The 17,269-nt window shown below is 38.2% G+C and overlaps 1 protein-coding gene across 2 annotated transcripts in view; it reads left to right on the top strand.

The window, feature by feature from the left end:
• Positions 1-17,269, top strand: part of RLIM (ring finger protein, LIM domain interacting) — a 29,458-nt gene that overhangs the window by 4,115 nt on the left and 8,074 nt on the right. For both annotated transcript variants that reach the window (XM_004064409.5, XM_004064410.5), the window contains 2 exons: positions 14,572-14,763; positions 16,170-16,253. In XM_004064409.5, coding sequence (XP_004064457.1) covers positions 14,595-14,763; positions 16,170-16,253 — 253 coding nt within the window. In that variant the 5' untranslated portion in view covers positions 14,572-14,594. The remainder of the gene's footprint in view (positions 1-14,571; positions 14,764-16,169; positions 16,254-17,269) is intronic.

Here is a 17,269-nt window from a genome sequence, read left to right as displayed (position 1 = left end):
ACCTCAATTGGGGGAATATATTTATGAACTTGTGGTTTTTCTCCTGACATATATAGTTGGTATTTTTGCTCTAGATTTTCTTATATTTTAATGTTCCAACACAAGGGTGTTTTTTTTTTTTTTGATTTTTTTTTTTTGTTTGTTTGTTTGTTTTTGGTTAGGAGGGCAGGACTAGTTTTGCTCTGTCGCCCAGGCTGGAGTGCAGTGGCACGATCTTGGCTCACTGCAACCTCCGCCTCCTGGGTTCAAGCGGTTCTCCTGCCTCAGCCTCCCGAGTAGCTGGGATTACAGGCACGTGCCACCGCGCCTGGCTAACTTTTGTATTTTTACTAGAGATGGAGTTTCACCATGTTGGCCAAGCTGGTCTTGAACCCCTGACCTCAGGTGATCTGCCCGCCTTGGCCTCCCAAAGTGCAGGGATTGCAGGCCTGAGCCACCGCGCCCGGCCACCAACCCAAGAGTTTAATTTCATTAGTCACAGTAGCACCTACATATTTGTGAGACAAATAATCTGTAGGCAGAGAGCACTTGGTGCATTATATAGATCCGTGGATTTCTTGCAGTAATTTTGCAACTACAGGTTGGTTTGCTTTTATAACATTTGAGAGTCTAATGGCGTTTCCATGATGATGAACATGTTACTTCCTGGGAGAAAGGAAGTATTTGTGTTTGATGTTTAAAATTTTTTTCTGGAATGACAAAAGGTCCCTTCTGATCTCCCATTGACTATAGGAGGAAAAGTGTTAACTACAACTTGTTTTTTATTGACCAATGTTCCCTTTAGTGCTGATTATAACTAAGGAGACCATATGAATTATCTAAACTGGGACACTTTTGAGAGTGAAAAGGAGAGCCATATTACTGATTACTTCAGTACAAGTGTAAACCATTACTCTTCTGGACAAACCAAAGATATATTGTCACCCTCTTCATGTTATTTTTATGTAGGTATACTAGTTCAGGAAGGACAATTGTCAGCATGGTTGGTCTTAAATACAAAATTACTTCCTCAAATAACTGATTGGTATAGATAATACTTTCTTTTTTAGTTAAGTGATTTTAATTTTTTTTTTTTTTTTGAGACGGAGTCTCGCTCTGTCGCCCAGGCTGGAGTGCAGTGGCGCAATCTCGGCTCACTGCAAGCTCTGCCTCCCGGGTTCATGCCATTCTCCTGCTTCAGCCTCCCGAGTAGCTGGGACTACAGGCGCCCACCACTACGCCTGGCTAATTTTTTTCTATTTTTAGTAGAGACGGGGTTTCACTGTGTTAGCCAGGATGGTCTTGATCTCTTGACCTTGTGATCTGCCCGTCTCGGCCTCCCAAAGTGCTGGGATTACAGGCGTGAGCCACCGCACCCGGCTAAGTGATTTTAATTTTAAAAATTGGCTTCAATCTTTAAAAACCTGATTTTTGATGGAAAAATCTTAGGTCCTTAAAATAGTGCCTTAGTTACTGATGAACACCAACATTGTCAGTTATCAGTGATTTTTACCTTAGTAACTTAAACACATGCACTCCTTGGGTTTTTGAGTCATTTTCTTTTTGACTTCTTAGGAATAATGAGAGAAGCAAGTCAAAATGAGTTTATGGATAAGACCAAATTATAATTTAGTGGCATAGCTTGATAATAAAAGAACATAAAACGGGTAATTGAAGATTAAATTCACTGTCTAGATTAAAGTATTTGACTGAGATGAAATGTCATAATGGTTTCCTTTTTTAACTAACTTGATCCTGTAGATCAACCGCATTTGGCATGGTCTTCAGTCCTTTGATTTACTGAAGTTCTTAACACTCTTTCAGTTTTAACTGTTTTAGAGCGTTTTAGTAAAAGTTGTTTGAGCTGCAAGTTGGTGCGTACATGAGGAACATTCCTGAGTCCTTTTAGTTTTTCTCTGCTGTCCTTTTCAACTGGTAAAGATAGAAGAATGTAAGTGGAGGCTAAGCTAACTGCCATTCAGATATTTTATAATCTTTTATTGCTGTAGTAGCATGAGCAGTGGGGGATACCTTGGTAGCATTTTCTGATAGGCCACTCTTGGAAATTATCAACAAATTTTTTAGTTGGTGAGAGGTATCATGCAATAAGGAAAGTCAGTGAGACATTAACCCTGCCTGTTCTTTTTTTTTTTTTAAGAATGCTTTATATTTCTTTTCAAAAAGATAACTGCGTGAGTGGAGATAGAAGTACATTGAGTGAAATGGTAGTGAGAAAAGCAGAGCTTATAAGCTTATGTCCTAGTTATTTGTGCTGTTTCCTAAACTTAATATTTCTTAATATCGTAATGTGGTGTAGGTTATATCTTACCTACAGTTACAGATTCATAGAACTGGAAAGTACCTTGCAGATGGTTTAATCCAATACTCTAATATTGATGGAGACTCTCTGGCACAAGAGGTTAAATGAATTGGCCAAATCCACATAACCAAGTTACAGCCAAGACTGGATTTCAGTACCTCTTTTTTCCTTTCACAGAGCTGAGTTTCACCCTGCTACCCATGTGTAGAATAAAAAAAGATACCTGGTTGTTATCAAATATTTTTCTGTTACAAATACCATAACATTTTAATTAAACATTCTATATATGAAGAATCCCCAACACTTTTGGTGCCTACATACGTGATGATATGATGGTACTTTTTGTTTTCTGGCCTTAAATTCAGCAGTTCTTTGTGATTTAACTTTTAAAAAACTGAATAAAGTATTTTTCATTTTGGTGATGGCATTTAACATTTTCTTCATTGACACAGATCACGTCACTAGTTCTTAAAGGACTCCTTTATGAGGTTCTTGTTTGTTTTTTGTGTGTGTTTTTGGTGTGTGGTTTTTTGTTTGTTTGTTTGTTTTGAGACGGAGTCTTGCTCTGTCACCCAGGCTGGAGTGCAATGGCACGATCTCTGCTCACTGCAACCTCCACCTCCCAGGTTCAAGCAATTCTCCCACCTCAGCCTCCTGAGTAGCTGGGATTACAGGCACCTGCCATCATGCCTGGCAAATTTTTGCATTTTTGTAGAGACAGTTTCACCATGTTGGCCAGACTGCTCTTGAACTCCTGACCTCAGGTGATCCACCCACATCGGCCTCCCAAAGTGTTGGGATTACAGGCATGAGCCACTGTGCTCAGCCTCCTTTATGAGATTCTTGATGAAGCTCTGTTGCAAACAAAATGGATTGCCCTTCTCTTGTCAGTGTGACACATTTTTGTGTTCATACCCATCATTTTTTAAAAATTGGCATGTCCTGCTTTAGAACTTTATTATAGAATTTGGAGCTTGAATGAACACATATGCACAAGGTGAAATATTGAACATGATTTAGTAGTTAGTTGATGTTAGGTTACCTTAATTCCTCCCTCCCACCCACCCCACTTTTTTTTAAAAAAGAGGTAATTTCTTCCATATGACTTTTTAAATTTTGATATGGAGTCTCTGTCACCCAGACTGGAGTGCTGTGACGTGATCTGAGTTCACTGCAGCCTCTGCCCCCAAACTCAAGCAATCCTCCCACCTCAGCCACATCAGCTCCCAAGTAGCTAGGACCACAGATGCGCGTTACCATGCCCAGCTAAGTTTTTGTGTCTTTGGTAGAAACGGTTTCACCATGTTGCCCAGGCTGGTTTCGAACTCCCGGGCTCAAGCGATCCGCCGACCTCGACCTCCCAAAGTGCTAGGATTACAGATGTGGGCCACCACACTCGGCCAGCACCATGCCCAGCCAAGATGACTCACTTTTTAAAATTGGTTTTTACACAAGCATTTCACTTGGTGTTTCAGAATTTAGTTTTGTAAGGTCTGTTTTATTAACAGTATTTTTGGATGCCTTAAGTCTCCTTAATTGGGTACTATAATGTAGTGTGTCCATCAAATATAACATGCCTGTGTTTATACTTAGCACCAGGTCTCCTGACCTGTTAGTACTGAACAATATGTTTTAAATAACTTTTTGCCTTAACATTATAAAAATAAAATTTTTTAAAAGTTTGGTGTGCATGGATTAGAAGAATTAAATGAGATACTACATTTAGCAGTAATCAGAAACAGTCATTTGTATAATTTATATTAATATATAATAATGACTAGAAGAAGTTGAGATTATTAACAATACTTTAAAATTCTCAAAGTGAATAAAATCTGTTTTAAATAAATCTCAGGGTTGGTGTTCTTGCTGGCCTTTCCTCCCCAGAATTAAACTTACCGGATACAGTCCCATTCATTGACCAGATGAGTAGCTCTTTGAAACGATTGGGCAAAATTTCTCATTTGGTTTCTTGTTTCCAGGGATGGATTTGGATATATTGGCACACAGTACTCTAAAAGAAATCAGGTTAATAAAATATGCTGTTTATCTAAGGAGCAACTGTATTTTTAAAAATTACTAAAAGTTGACTTATTTAAAAATAAGTCCATCTAGGTTTGTGCTGCTTACAAAAGGTGTTTTGTCATTTTGGAATTTTTCATACAGGGAGTGAACATGCTATAAAAAGCTCATAGATTGAATAGTTTAGTCATACCTATTGGGATTGAAGGAAGGAATGTGTTTTAAAGTATAGAGTCTTGGGATATGTTGGGAGGCAGTTGTCTTAGTGAAAAGTTGACTGGATTTGGAATGCAAAGACCTGGATTTAATTACTGGCCCTTTCCCACTTACTAGTCACATGGTTTTTGGTAAATCACTTTCTTTCTCTGTGCTTCTGTTTGTCACCTGTAGAGGTGGTGATTCCTAATTCATGGGATTATTGTGAAGATTAAATGAAATACAGGTGCAAGGGCTATGTAAATACAGGGTGATGAGTATTGCTTATAGCCAGAGAGAGACCTAAGTGACTTCAAAACAGTTATACTTCATTGTTTAAATTACTGTATGTTTCACTGGTAATCTTTTCATAGAAAAACAGCTGATGCTCATCATATGCTGAAGTCAGAATTTCTGACTTATCTGAGATAACTAAAGAAATGGATTTATGACCTTCTCTTTTACGATGATATTGAAAGATCCCAGCGGTGTATAAGGATTCTCTTTTTCCTCTTGCTACTTAAGCTAGAAATGTACCACAATGTTATTCACTGCAAAGTAGAATCTGGAGACCTGTTTTGTTAATGTTATTCTTCACTAATATTTTCACACCCAAAATGGAGATAGAGCTGTATTTGATCATTTGGAGTATGGTTTTCTGGTATTTTTGGCATGCCTAAACTTTAAAATGTTTGTTTGCACTTAGTCAACAATAGTGGCAGATTATATCTACCTGGGGCAGAATTTGTGGTTTTTAGATTTATTCCATTTCTTTCTTTTATGCCGCTTAGATAGTGAAGGTCTGCTTAAAACAAGACCAGGCTCATTGGGTGTGTGAGAGTAAAATTAGTTTACAAGGCATTTGAGAGCATTGCCTTGATTTCCATTTTCTTTGCAAATGTAATTATGTCTAGTCCAGGGGACCTCTGCAGGTATTGTAGCCATAGCTTACTCTTTGAATTCCCTTATAAGGGAGGGAGTGCCTTGCCAGTGCTGAAATCTCTTGACCCCCAATTCCAGCCCAGGGGAAATGCTAAGTTAAGGCAGAAAGGATGGAGGCTTTGAAATAAGTGTGTTGCAGGAGTATCATGGGGAAAATATTTTCCTTGATTGTCTCTGGCATATATATGGAAGGGTAGGGGGCAAGGGGACAGCAGCATATTATTATTATTGAAGAGGTAGTGATTTGGATTTGTTCACATGTTGCTTTATGAGTGTGTCTCATTAAAATTTTGAATTAAGTAAAATTTAGAATTCCCTCTTTCATGAAATGGAATCCAAGCTCATCAAGCAGGAGCTGTTTAGGATTCAAAAATCTCTGAAATCAGTGTCAGGAAAATTTTGAATGGAGGTAAAATGTTTTGTCTCTAGTTTCCATGTAGGAAATGGTAGAAATTCTAAAAGGTCAAGAATGAATCTTGAAGATTCATGAGCATAGGAAAGACTTATCTATCCCATGAGTATTGAACATTGTAGAGTATTGAACCGTATTGTTTTATTTTTGGAAAACATAAAGGGGATGCAAATAGTGGGTTTGTAGAGCATGAAAAATATATTGGGGACATTTGAAACTCTCCCTATTTGGGATTTCTCTATCTTACAAAGAAATACTTTAAAGCTGTGCTGCCCAATATGGTAGCCATTAACCACTATGTGACTGTTAGACACTTGAAATAAGACTAGTGAAACTGAAATTTTAAGTTTTTTTTTATTTTAAGCTTAAAAAACTGAAGTAGTGTAAAATGTTTTTCCACTAAACACAACTGTATTGTTTTGCTGAACTACATTCCATTTTATCTGTTGAAAATTTAGCATCCAACTTGTGATAGGCTGTAAGTGTAAAACACACACCAGGTTTCAAAAACAGTATTTTTTAATGTAAAACATCTAAATTTTTTTTTATGTTGATATGTTGAAATGATTTTTTTTTTTTTTGAGACAGAGTCTACTCTGTCGCCCAGGCTGGAGTGCAGTGGCTTGATCTCAGCTTACTGCAACCTCCGCCTCCCGGGTTCAAGCAATTCTCCTGCCTCAACCTCCTGACTAGGAGTAGCTGGGACTATGGGCGCCTGCTACCACGTCCGGCTAATTTTTGTATTTTTAGTAGAGACGGGGTTTCACTATATTGGCCAGGCTGGTCTCAGAACTCCTGACCTTGTGATCCGCCCGCCTCGGCCTCCCAAAGTGCTGGGATTACAGGCGTGAGCCACCGCGGTCAGTCTGCTGAAATGATTTTTTTTGATTATGTTGAGTCAATAAGATACATTACTAAGATTAATTTCACATGTTTTTACTCTTAATGCAGCTGCTTGGCATTTTGAAAAATTACATATATGGTTCAAATTGTATCTCTTTTGGACTGTGCTGTTTCAGACAGATTACTAAGGGAAATGAACTCAGTGTTCACATTGGATTTCTTTCAGTCATTTAAATATCCGCAATGTGCAAGGCATTGTGCTAGTGGCATTTGGCAGAAGTTTTAAAGGGACTGTAATTCTGGTTCGTTCCCTAAAAGAAATCTATTTGGGAAGAGAAGACACATACACTTCAAAAATATAATACATTATGGAAGGCAGGAAGTGCCACTCTAGTAGCATAGACAAGTGCTATATGCAGAGATGGATGGAAAAATTGCTAGCTGAGATAGTAATAGCTCCTTAGGAGGGAAGATCTCGTTGGATCTTTAAGGGTAGGTGAAATAGGGAGAAGCTAAGAGGGGGCCGAGGGGAATAGCAGTACATTGTGACGGTGGTAAAGCACAAGGTATGTTGGGGGAGGGGAGTATGGGGTAGAGGCAACCTAAGTGGATTGGTGTTGCCAAGAAAATGTTGTAATTTTGTGTCACTGGAGTATGTAGCTTACTATGACCCTAAGCCCAGAATAGAAGACCAAGAGACTTCACTACCCTTAATAGCATTTTAGTCCAAATGGTCTTTTGGAATCAGTCTCTTCTGGCTCTCACCTAATAAGGAATCCTCTTTTTAATATCCAGCTTATGCTTGATTATCTCAGGAGACAGGAAGTTTGCTTGCTTCAGGAGACGGGTAGCATCTCTATTTTTTTGACAATTTTGTTAGATTGTTTTACTAAAAGGAAGAATTATTTGCTTCTGCATGTCTTTAACTATTGACCTTAATTTAACCCTATGGTTGTGCTCTCTTTCATGTTATTCCTCTCTAAATATTTGAAGATGGTAATTGTGTCCATTTTTAGTCTTTCTCCAGGCTAGCTACCTCCAGGTAATTCATCCATTTCTTTTATGATGCTCCCAGGCTTCTCACTCGTGTTTCACTTACTCTACATGTAGTCTGCTTTTGTTTTTGAGACAGGATCTCCCAGGCTGGAGTGCAGTGATGCAGTCTTGGCTCACAGCAACCTCTGCCTCCCAGGTTCAAGCGATTCTCCTGCCTCAACCTCCCGAGTAGCTGGGACTACAGGCATGTGCCACCACGCCCAGATAATTTTTTTGTATTTTTTTTAGTAGAGACAGGGTTTTGCCATGTTAGTCAGGCTAGTCTCAAACTTCTGACCTCAAATGATCCGCCCGACTCGGCATCCCAAAGTGCTGGGATTACAGGTGTGAGCCACCGTGTCCGGCCTTCTACTTGTACTCTGAACAGCAGGTTTCAGTGGGGCTGTTACCTGCTTTTATTTGAACACCATGGTCTATGAAAGCAACTTGTGATTCTCGTAGGTTTCATAGCCAGGTCAAACAGGCTTTTTATTGAGCTTGTGTTGGCCAAAAACTTGACGTATCTTTCATGTGAACTGCCAAGACAGGTTCTTCCCCGACTGTGTACTTTTACTATGGGTTATTTTAGCTTGATAGCCCTTCATAAAGTGTCCGAGGTAGGATATTTACCATTGTTTTTATTTCAGCCCATCCTGGGAATCCACTGATAATTCAGAATAATATTTATTATATACATCCTCTGTGCTAACTCACAGCTTCGAGTTGTTTATGGATTTGTTTACCATGTCTTGGGTGGATTCATCCAACTGGTTCATTTAAAAATGCTAACGTTTACAGGGCTGTTTGCAAGTTAACATTGCTTTGTAATCTTTGAGGGTGGTGTTCAACAACTGTGAATCTGTTTAACTGTATTGTCATCAAGCTCCTTACTACTCAGAGTATGATTCTAGGTTCAGCATCAACATCGCCTGGAGGCTTAATAAAAATGCAGAATCTCAGGCCCTACCCCAATCTACTGAATCAGAATCTGTATTTTAACAAGATTTCCAGATAATTCTTATTACACTGGTCTATATTTCTTCTTAATAGGAAGAAAAACCTCAGATCCTGTGCAGAAATCAAGTCAGTAAGTCAGCAGTGTTATCCTGATGTCCCTATCAAAGAGGTTCTCAACCCTGACTTTCAAAATAGAATTACCTGTGGAATTTTAAAAATATCCATGTCTGACCAACCCCAGAGAAAGCTCCCCAAGTAATTCTAATGTGCAAGCCAAGGTTTAGAACCATCCCTATGTGAAGCAAATAAGGTTAAATAAGGTTAATCTTTTTGGGGGGGTTTTGTATTTTTTTAAGTTCACCAGCAGTGAACTCCACTTCTTGTGAACATACTGTCTTCTACATGTTTGCAGTTTATCTGATAATGTATTTGCAGAATTTTCCCCTAGATGTATTGTCAGATTTTACTGCTCTGTAGTTTGTAGATCTCACTTTTTTTGAAGATTGGATCATTTAGCATCTCTCCTGTTCTCTATGACATCTCAAAAAGATTGTCATTAGAAATTACGCATTCTTGGCTTTTGATTTTCTTTGAAAAGTTGTTTTTTCCACTCTTTCCAGTTAGAAGATGATTCTCATTGTTGAATAAAATAGAAACAAAATGGAAGTTGAGTGACTCTTCCGTCTTCTGTTAATATACCTGATACACCCCCCTCCATACTCAGTACAAGACCCCTTTCTTGCTTCACATTGTTTTAAATCTTTCCCATATTTTTGTAAGTTTCTGTTCCTTCTGGGCTTTTACCTCCCTGATAACTTTTTTTTTTCCTTTGAGACGGAGTTTCATTCTTGTCGCCCAGGCTGGAGTGCAGTGGCACTATCTTGGCTCACTGCAACCCCCATCTCCCAGGTTCAAGTGATTCTCCTGCCTCAGCCTCCCTCCCAAGTAGCTGGGATTACACGCATGGGCCACCACGCCAAGCTCTTTTTTTTTTTTTTTTAAAGTAGAGATGGGGTTTCACCATGTTGACCAGGCTGGCCTCAAACTCCTGACCTTAGGTGATCCACCTGCCTCCGCCTCCCAGAGTGCTGGGATTACAGGTGTGAGCCACTGCACCCAGCCCCCGAAACTATTGTTAAAGAGTTTGTGCCACTGCTGTGAATGTCTTTGGCATGTGAGTTTTCTCTTTTCTTTGGTTCATGTCCTTCAAATGTCAGAACTTAACCAGATATCTTTGCCTTCTTTGGAAGATTTATATTTTTCAAGCCTTTTAACCCTGCAGTTGTTTTCAGAACAATTTACCTATCCTACACAAGTGAATTTTGTCTTAACTTTCATGCATTAGCGTTCAAACTACTAACTGCTTTATTAAGAACATTAGTTAAATGTTCTTAGCAAATTTGAGAAATTATGGCTGACTTTTTTTTCCTTTGTGCTTTTCTATATTTTTAAAAATCGGCTGCCTTTACCACTTCTGATACCAAGTTGTATTACTTGAGATTCATGTGGGAAAACTTGGCTTCCTTTTCAGGGTTTTGTTTTGTTTTGTTTTGTTTTGTATTTTTTTAGTGCCTGTTTTTTGTGCGTGTTTTATTTAAGCTGGTGATTTCTAGTGTCAAAGTTTCAAGTATTATAAAGTAACCATTTGTCAGAAGTTTATATAGTATAATCTTACTACAATTAAGCAATCTCAGTTATGAGATTAAGAAACTCCAAAAATATTATGATCTCCGCCCCACCACCACATTTCTTGACATACTCATCTTAATTAAACAAGATAGGATAGTTCTAAAAATAATGATCTAAGGAAAACAGTGGAGATCTAGGTATGCCTGTGTCTAGACTAAAATTTATTTAGGCTTAGCAAGCAGACAGGGTTTGACAAGATAGGCTTCTTTGTGTTTTTATATCTGGAATAAGACGTGACTTATTTTTCTCTCTAGGATTGAATTGTGAACATTCCGGCACTTCAGGTGTTGTGTGTGGGTGTATGTGGGATTAAGTCATAGTACCAATATAGACTACCCTTTTTCCATAAATTTTTTTGTATTGTCCTAGTCTGTTCAGGCTGCTGTAATAGAATATCATAAACTGGGTGGCTTATAAACAACAAAAATATATCTTTCACAGTTCTGGAGACTAGAAAATCCAAGATCAGGGTGCCAGCAGGTTTGATATATGTTGAGGGCCCAATTCCTCATAGGCAGCTGTCTTCTCACTTTAACCTCACATGGCAAAAGGATTTGCAAAGGAACTCTCTGGGGACTGTTTTATAAAAGCATTAATCTCATTCATGAGGGCCCCATCCTTATGACCAAAGGCCCTACCTCCTAATATATTCACCTTGGGATTTAGGATTTCAACATGTGAATTTGAGGGGGACAAACATTCGGTCAGTAGCACATATGTTCATGGAATTTAGTTGTGTTTGTGGGGAACATAAGGGGAATCTGGGGAAGTAAGGGAAAGAATTAGAAGATGAACATTTTTGTTTGTAGTCTCCCTGTATTTTAGATTGTTGACTACCATTGTTTTTTATTAGTGTGCAGTTCATTGATGAGTATGTGTGGAATGTCTGCCAATATTCTGGTTTCCTTAAACTCGTACAAATAGTGAATGACAAGAATTTTTGGCTAAGTTTATGTATTACCTAGAACAGGAGTTGGCATACTTTTTCTTTAAAAGGCCAGATAGTATAATATTTTAGGCTTTGCAGATCAAAAAGCAAAATTGAGCATATTGTCACACAAAAGAGAGAAACCAAATTCTCACAGTTTTTCCTGATAAAACTCAAAATGTAATAACAATAATTGAGTACAGTGTTTTGTGAGATAGGTTTACTAATGAGAAGAATGATACTCTTTTGAGGGTAACATTTTGCTTAATTGGGATTCATAGCTAGTATTCCTTATTAGTCATTTGCAAATGTCTATTGCTGACTTAAATATTTAATCTTTGAAAATATCTTTTCATACATATAGGTATTGCTATCTTAAGCAATCCACAAGTGTATGATTTTAGTGAAGCATATTCATCTTTTAGAAGAAGGTATCTATAGAATTTTGTTAGATTTTTATCTTTTTTTTTTTTTTTTTGAAACAGAGTCTCACTCTGTCGCACAGGCAGGAGTGCAGTGGCGCGATCTCTGCTCACTGCAAGCTCCGCCTCCCAGGTTCATGCCATTCTCCTGCCTCGGCCTCCCGAGTAGCTGGGACTACAGGCGCCCGCCACCACACCCAGCTAATTTTTTTGTGTTTTGAGTACAGGCGGGGTTTCACTGTGTTAGCCAGTATGGTCTCGATGTCCTGACCTCGTGATCTGCCCACCTCGGCCTCCCAAAGTGCTGGGATTACAGGCGTGAGCCACCGCACCTGGCAATTTTTTATCTTTTAATTTAATTTAATTTTTTATGAAGATGGGGTCTCACTATGTTGCCCAAGCTGGTCTTGAACTTCTGGGCTCAAGTGATCCTCCCACCTTGGCCTCCCAAAGTGCTGAGATTACAGGTGTGAGCCACCACACCCAGCCAGATGACTTTAATATTTGCCTTTTGGCATATTACCACTGCAGAGATGTCACTTCTAGTTGAGGGTTAGATGGAAGCTCCTCAGTTGCACAGTTAAATGGATTTTGAAATAAGGAAATTTATTTTGTGCTTACATTGGGGTCTGCAAAACAGTTCTGGAACTGTAGTTTGAGCTCAGAAAATGTATGTGCTACAAATTTGTGTGGGAATGGAGCTCTCATTACTTTGTCAGGACATGAAGTATATAAAACAGCTTGACATTACATGTGATACCAATGTTGTTGTTGAAATGGCTTTACCACAGTATAAGTTTCATATATAAGTATTTTTTGCTTTGTTGTTTTAGGATGGATTCATTAAGAAACATTATCAAGTCTGCAGGAAACACTAATTTTCCAAGCTATTTATTGTTTGATAATAGTAATTGAGAGCAGTTCTCGCAGAAAAAAAATCCATCTTTGCCTTGAGTACAACAAATCACAATAAAACTTTACCAATATTAGCCCATCAAATGTTGTATTGTAGAGCAAGACAAAATTTCTGACAAAAATTCATGGAACTTGAGCTTAAACCAGAGTTCATAAGAGAGAAGTTTATCATTAGTGCTACTGGTTCAGTAATATGATTGAAATTTTCTTCAGATCACTTGCTGATGAGTAATAAAATATATAACCATAAATGTTAAATACCTTACATTTTCATAAACTTTGTAAATTTGTCCAACTAGGTCTTTTTCCATTCCATATATATTTTTACCATTGCAGTAGTAACATATCTTATTATGAGATTCTGCTTCAGGTTTTGCTGAATTAGAGTTTTCTCAACTTTGAAAATATTCTCACCTATGATTATTTCATGTAGACTACACATAGGGGCTACTTCTGCAGTTCAAACTCCTTGAATAATCAACACTTGGCTCTTTGAATAAACAATAACTTAAGTAGTATCAGTTACATTTGTCAACAAATCAAGAGCCAAAGAGAAAACCACTCCATCATTTACCTTATTTTTCAGTTGATTAGTGACATTGCTTTTCAATATTCCCAACTTTTTGGACCACTATACTTACCAAAAGTCCAATATTATGTTTATTTTCTCTGGACACATTTCTTCAGCTTCTGCACTCAAACATAATTTCACTAACTCACCATCAATAAACTGCTTTCCTCGTTTAGCCAATAAATGAGCCACTGGGAAATTTACTTTGATTGAAACCTCATTTTTATTTTTGTGAAGAAATATTTTGTGATGAGATTTCACTTTAAATTTTCTAACTTTTTGAACTGTAGTTTTCCTGTGAATTGGGAATATTGTCACTAGTGTTTAATAGTGTCAGTATATATTGTATTTAGTATATAGTATTTTTTGCATAATCATGCATTCTTTGCCATCTAATCTGATTTTTGAAAAACCCATCCTCTGCTGCACCTTTAAACGTGACATTCAGAGTCCACTTTTCTCTTTGTTTGAGATGATGAGTGTGTATTCAGTTTTTTTTGATGTCCAGTGTGAAGGCACTTGAAATGCTGTCGTCATAGCTACATCACTGCAACTTAGAGTGCACAGAGCAGCAGTCCAAAGCAATGGGAGTGCCACATACAGTCTGTCACAACTGCTCAACTCTGCCATTATAGCACAGAAGCAGCCATAGATAACATGTAAATGAATGTGTATGGCTGCATTCCAATAAAACTTTATGAACACTAAAATGTGAATTTCATTGCATTTTCATATGTCACAAGATAGTCTCTAAAAACCATTCTTAGATTGCAAGGAGAATAAAAATATGCAGCACGAGGCTGGGTGCGGTGGCTCATGCCTGTAATCCCAGCACTTTGGGAGGCTGAGGAGGGCAGGTCACTTGAGCTCAGGAGGTTGAGACCAGATTGGGCCAACATGGTGAAATCCTGTCTCTACTAAAAATACAAAAATTAGCTGGGCGTGGTGGCAGGTGCCTGTCGTCCCAGCTACTTCGGGAGGCTGAGGCAGAGAATCACTTGAACCCAGGAGGTGGAGGTTGCAGTAAGCTGAGATCGCACCACTACACTCTAGCCTGGTTGAGAGAGCAAGACTCCATCTCAAAAAACAAAAAATACCACAGTATGGCTGGATTTGGCCCAAGGGCTTTAGTTCGCCAACCCTGTCTGGTTCAAGGGCTGTAGTTTGCCAACCCTTGACCTACTCTTAATATAACAGTGCTTTTCAGGAGTTTTTGTTAGGAAATTTCATTTGAGGTCTGAAAATCCATCTCTAGACCTACGTTCTGGATTTTCACATAATTAAAACTTGTATAGAATACATAGTGACCTTTATTTTCAAGATTAGTCTCTTTTCTCTTTTCAGGTATTTTCCACTTGTTCATCAATATGGAAAACTCAGATTCCAATGACAAAGGAAGTGGTGATCAGTCTGCAGCACAACGCAGAAGTCAGATGGACCGATTGGATCGGGAAGAAGCTTTCTATCAATTTGTAAATAACCTGAGTGAAGAAGATTATAGGCTTATGAGAGATAACAATTTGCTAGGCACCCCAGGTATGCTTACATATATTTAAGGATTTATAAGTGTAAATTGCTGGTTTAAAAAAAAAATGCTTGAACCTGTTTTAAAAATCCATTTCTTTAGCCCTTATGAAATATTATTTAACATAGGGGATATGGAATGACATTTATTGCCGTATTTATTACCTGATTATATTTACTGATGTTTGGAATTACACTATATCAGAGAGATTTTTAACTTATGAATTATGAATTTTTAGCGAACTGAATTGAAAAGAATGGAGCTAAATCTTTTTTTTCTTAGTTAGCTTTATCTAACTTACTAGATAAGAATCCGAGCGTGGAATAGCTAATGGGAACTTAGTTTTTAGAAAAGACTTATTCTTTTATCTCTGATTTTCTGAATATGTCCCAGTTGTAATCCTCCAGAGCTAGCCTTGGGTAACATAGCAATTAGAAGTTTGTGCTTAATTATCTTTTACCCCACTAAGTCCCATTTGATCCTAGTTAAAACTCAGTATCTGTCTTCCTCTTCATTTCTGTTTAATTCTACTTTGAGTAATTGCTTAGATTTTAAAAGGTAAGGTTTTAGCATGACTTTTAAGAGAGGGAGTGTGTTTTTAGCCAACAATACCAGGCTTGAATCAGAATGCTTTAGGTGGAGTTCTGGCCCTGCTGTTTGGTGTGGCTCCTGGCAAGCCAGTCTGTCACTCAGTCTGTTTCTTAATTTTAAAATGCAGATAATATCTTTCTCTCAAAGCTGCAATTCTTAAAAATTACTTACTTATTTATTTTTGAGACAGGGTCTCATGTTGCCCAGGCTGGACTCAAGGGATTCTTCTGCCTGAGTCTCCCAACGAGCTGGCACTGCAGATGTGGTACCACTGTGCGCCCAGCTTAGAATTGCCTTTGCCTTTTTTTTTTTTTTTTTTTAAGCAGAGTCTTGCACTTTCGCCCAGGCTGGAGTGCAGTGGTGCAGTCTCTGCTCACTGCAACCTCTGCCTCCCGGGCTCAAGCGATTCTCTTGCCTCAGTCTCCTAAGCAGCTGGGATTACAGGCACCTACCACCATGCCTGGCTAATTTTTGTATTTTTAGTAGAGATGGGGTTTCATAATGTTGGCCAGGCTGCTCGAACTCCTGACCTCCGGTGATCCACCCGCCTCGGCCTCCCAAAGTGCTGGGAGTACAGGCGTGAGCCAAAGTTAGATGTCATATGCAAAAGAACTTTGTAAATTGCTTTTAATATGTTTCCAAAGAAGTGAATTTTTCCCAGGTCCTACCTACTCCTTGGTTTTTCTTTTTGGTTTGAAAAAGTTTTCTCTTTTAAAAATATGATTTTTTTTCTAATCATCTTGTGTCAGATTACTGTGAGTCACTGATAAAGTATTTGATTGTCATACCCCTAATGTCATCTTTGCCCTGTGATGTTAAATTTCAGGTGAAAGTACTGAGGAAGAGTTGCTGAGAAGACTACAGCAAATTAAAGAAGGCCCACCACCGCAAAACTCAGATGAAAATAGAGGTATGTTTTGGTTTTGGTGGGGAGGTGGATAGACGATGGGATGATAGGAACTTTGTAATAGTAAATGTCAGCCAAAGATTATCCAGATTTGGCACAAATTAATTTGGTGCTAAGTAACTGCTCATAAAAAGAAAACTGACATTTTCTTGATACTTAGTGAGAATGTCAGCATTTTTTTTCTACCTCACCTTTGGGATGTTTATGTTAATTGGAACACAGTGAGAAATGGCCCATTTAAATGTGATTTTGTTTGTTTGTTTGTTTTTCAGCACCATTGAAATTTATTCCTACTTAATTCCTTCTTTATAAACATGTGACTTCTTCACCAGCAAAAAGAAATGTCTAAACCCAGTGGTTCCTAATGAGATATAATTTTGCCCCATGTGGGACATTAGCAACGTCTGGAGACATTTGTGTAGAGGGCAGGAATGCTGCCAAACATCCTGACATGCCATAATGCACAACACAGCCCCCATGACACAGAATTAACTGGCTTAAAATGTCAGTAGTACCACTGTTGAGAAATCCTGCTCTAACCTCAGGTCTGGTGTTTCCCTCCCAGTGTCAAGTAGGGATTTTGATTGTGCAACCTGAGAGGCTACGATAATAATTTGGTTCTTGAACATGCCATTATATGTGCTATGCAAAGTTCAGACTACTTATTTGATCTGATCTTTAACTTCATGTCCATTGAAAACCTTGGTAACATTAAGAAATATTCAAATGCTTTTAAACCTATAAATCTTGTTTGTATTTTTCTTATGGCTACAATAAATAGTCCCGTATTTTAAAACAACCTCAAATGTTATCAAAGGCACAGTATGTAGACTAATAAAAATTTGACAGAAATGTAGCTTGAACTAAATGTGACTGTTCGTTAAACACTGTTTCCTTACCTAGTTTGATTACATTAGTATTTTGGCAGAGGACTGAAAAAACGTCTTCTGACCATCCCACAGTGGTATGCTTGGCTCTGTATATGATAAAATACTGAAAATAGACTTCCTCCAGATTCC

The sequence above is a fragment of the Gorilla gorilla genome, chromosome X, assembly GCF_029281585.2.
Source record: "Gorilla gorilla gorilla isolate KB3781 chromosome X, NHGRI_mGorGor1-v2.1_pri, whole genome shotgun sequence".
NCBI lineage: Eukaryota > Metazoa > Chordata > Mammalia > Primates > Hominidae > Gorilla > Gorilla gorilla.
This window is presented reverse-complemented; position numbering and strand designations above follow the sequence as displayed.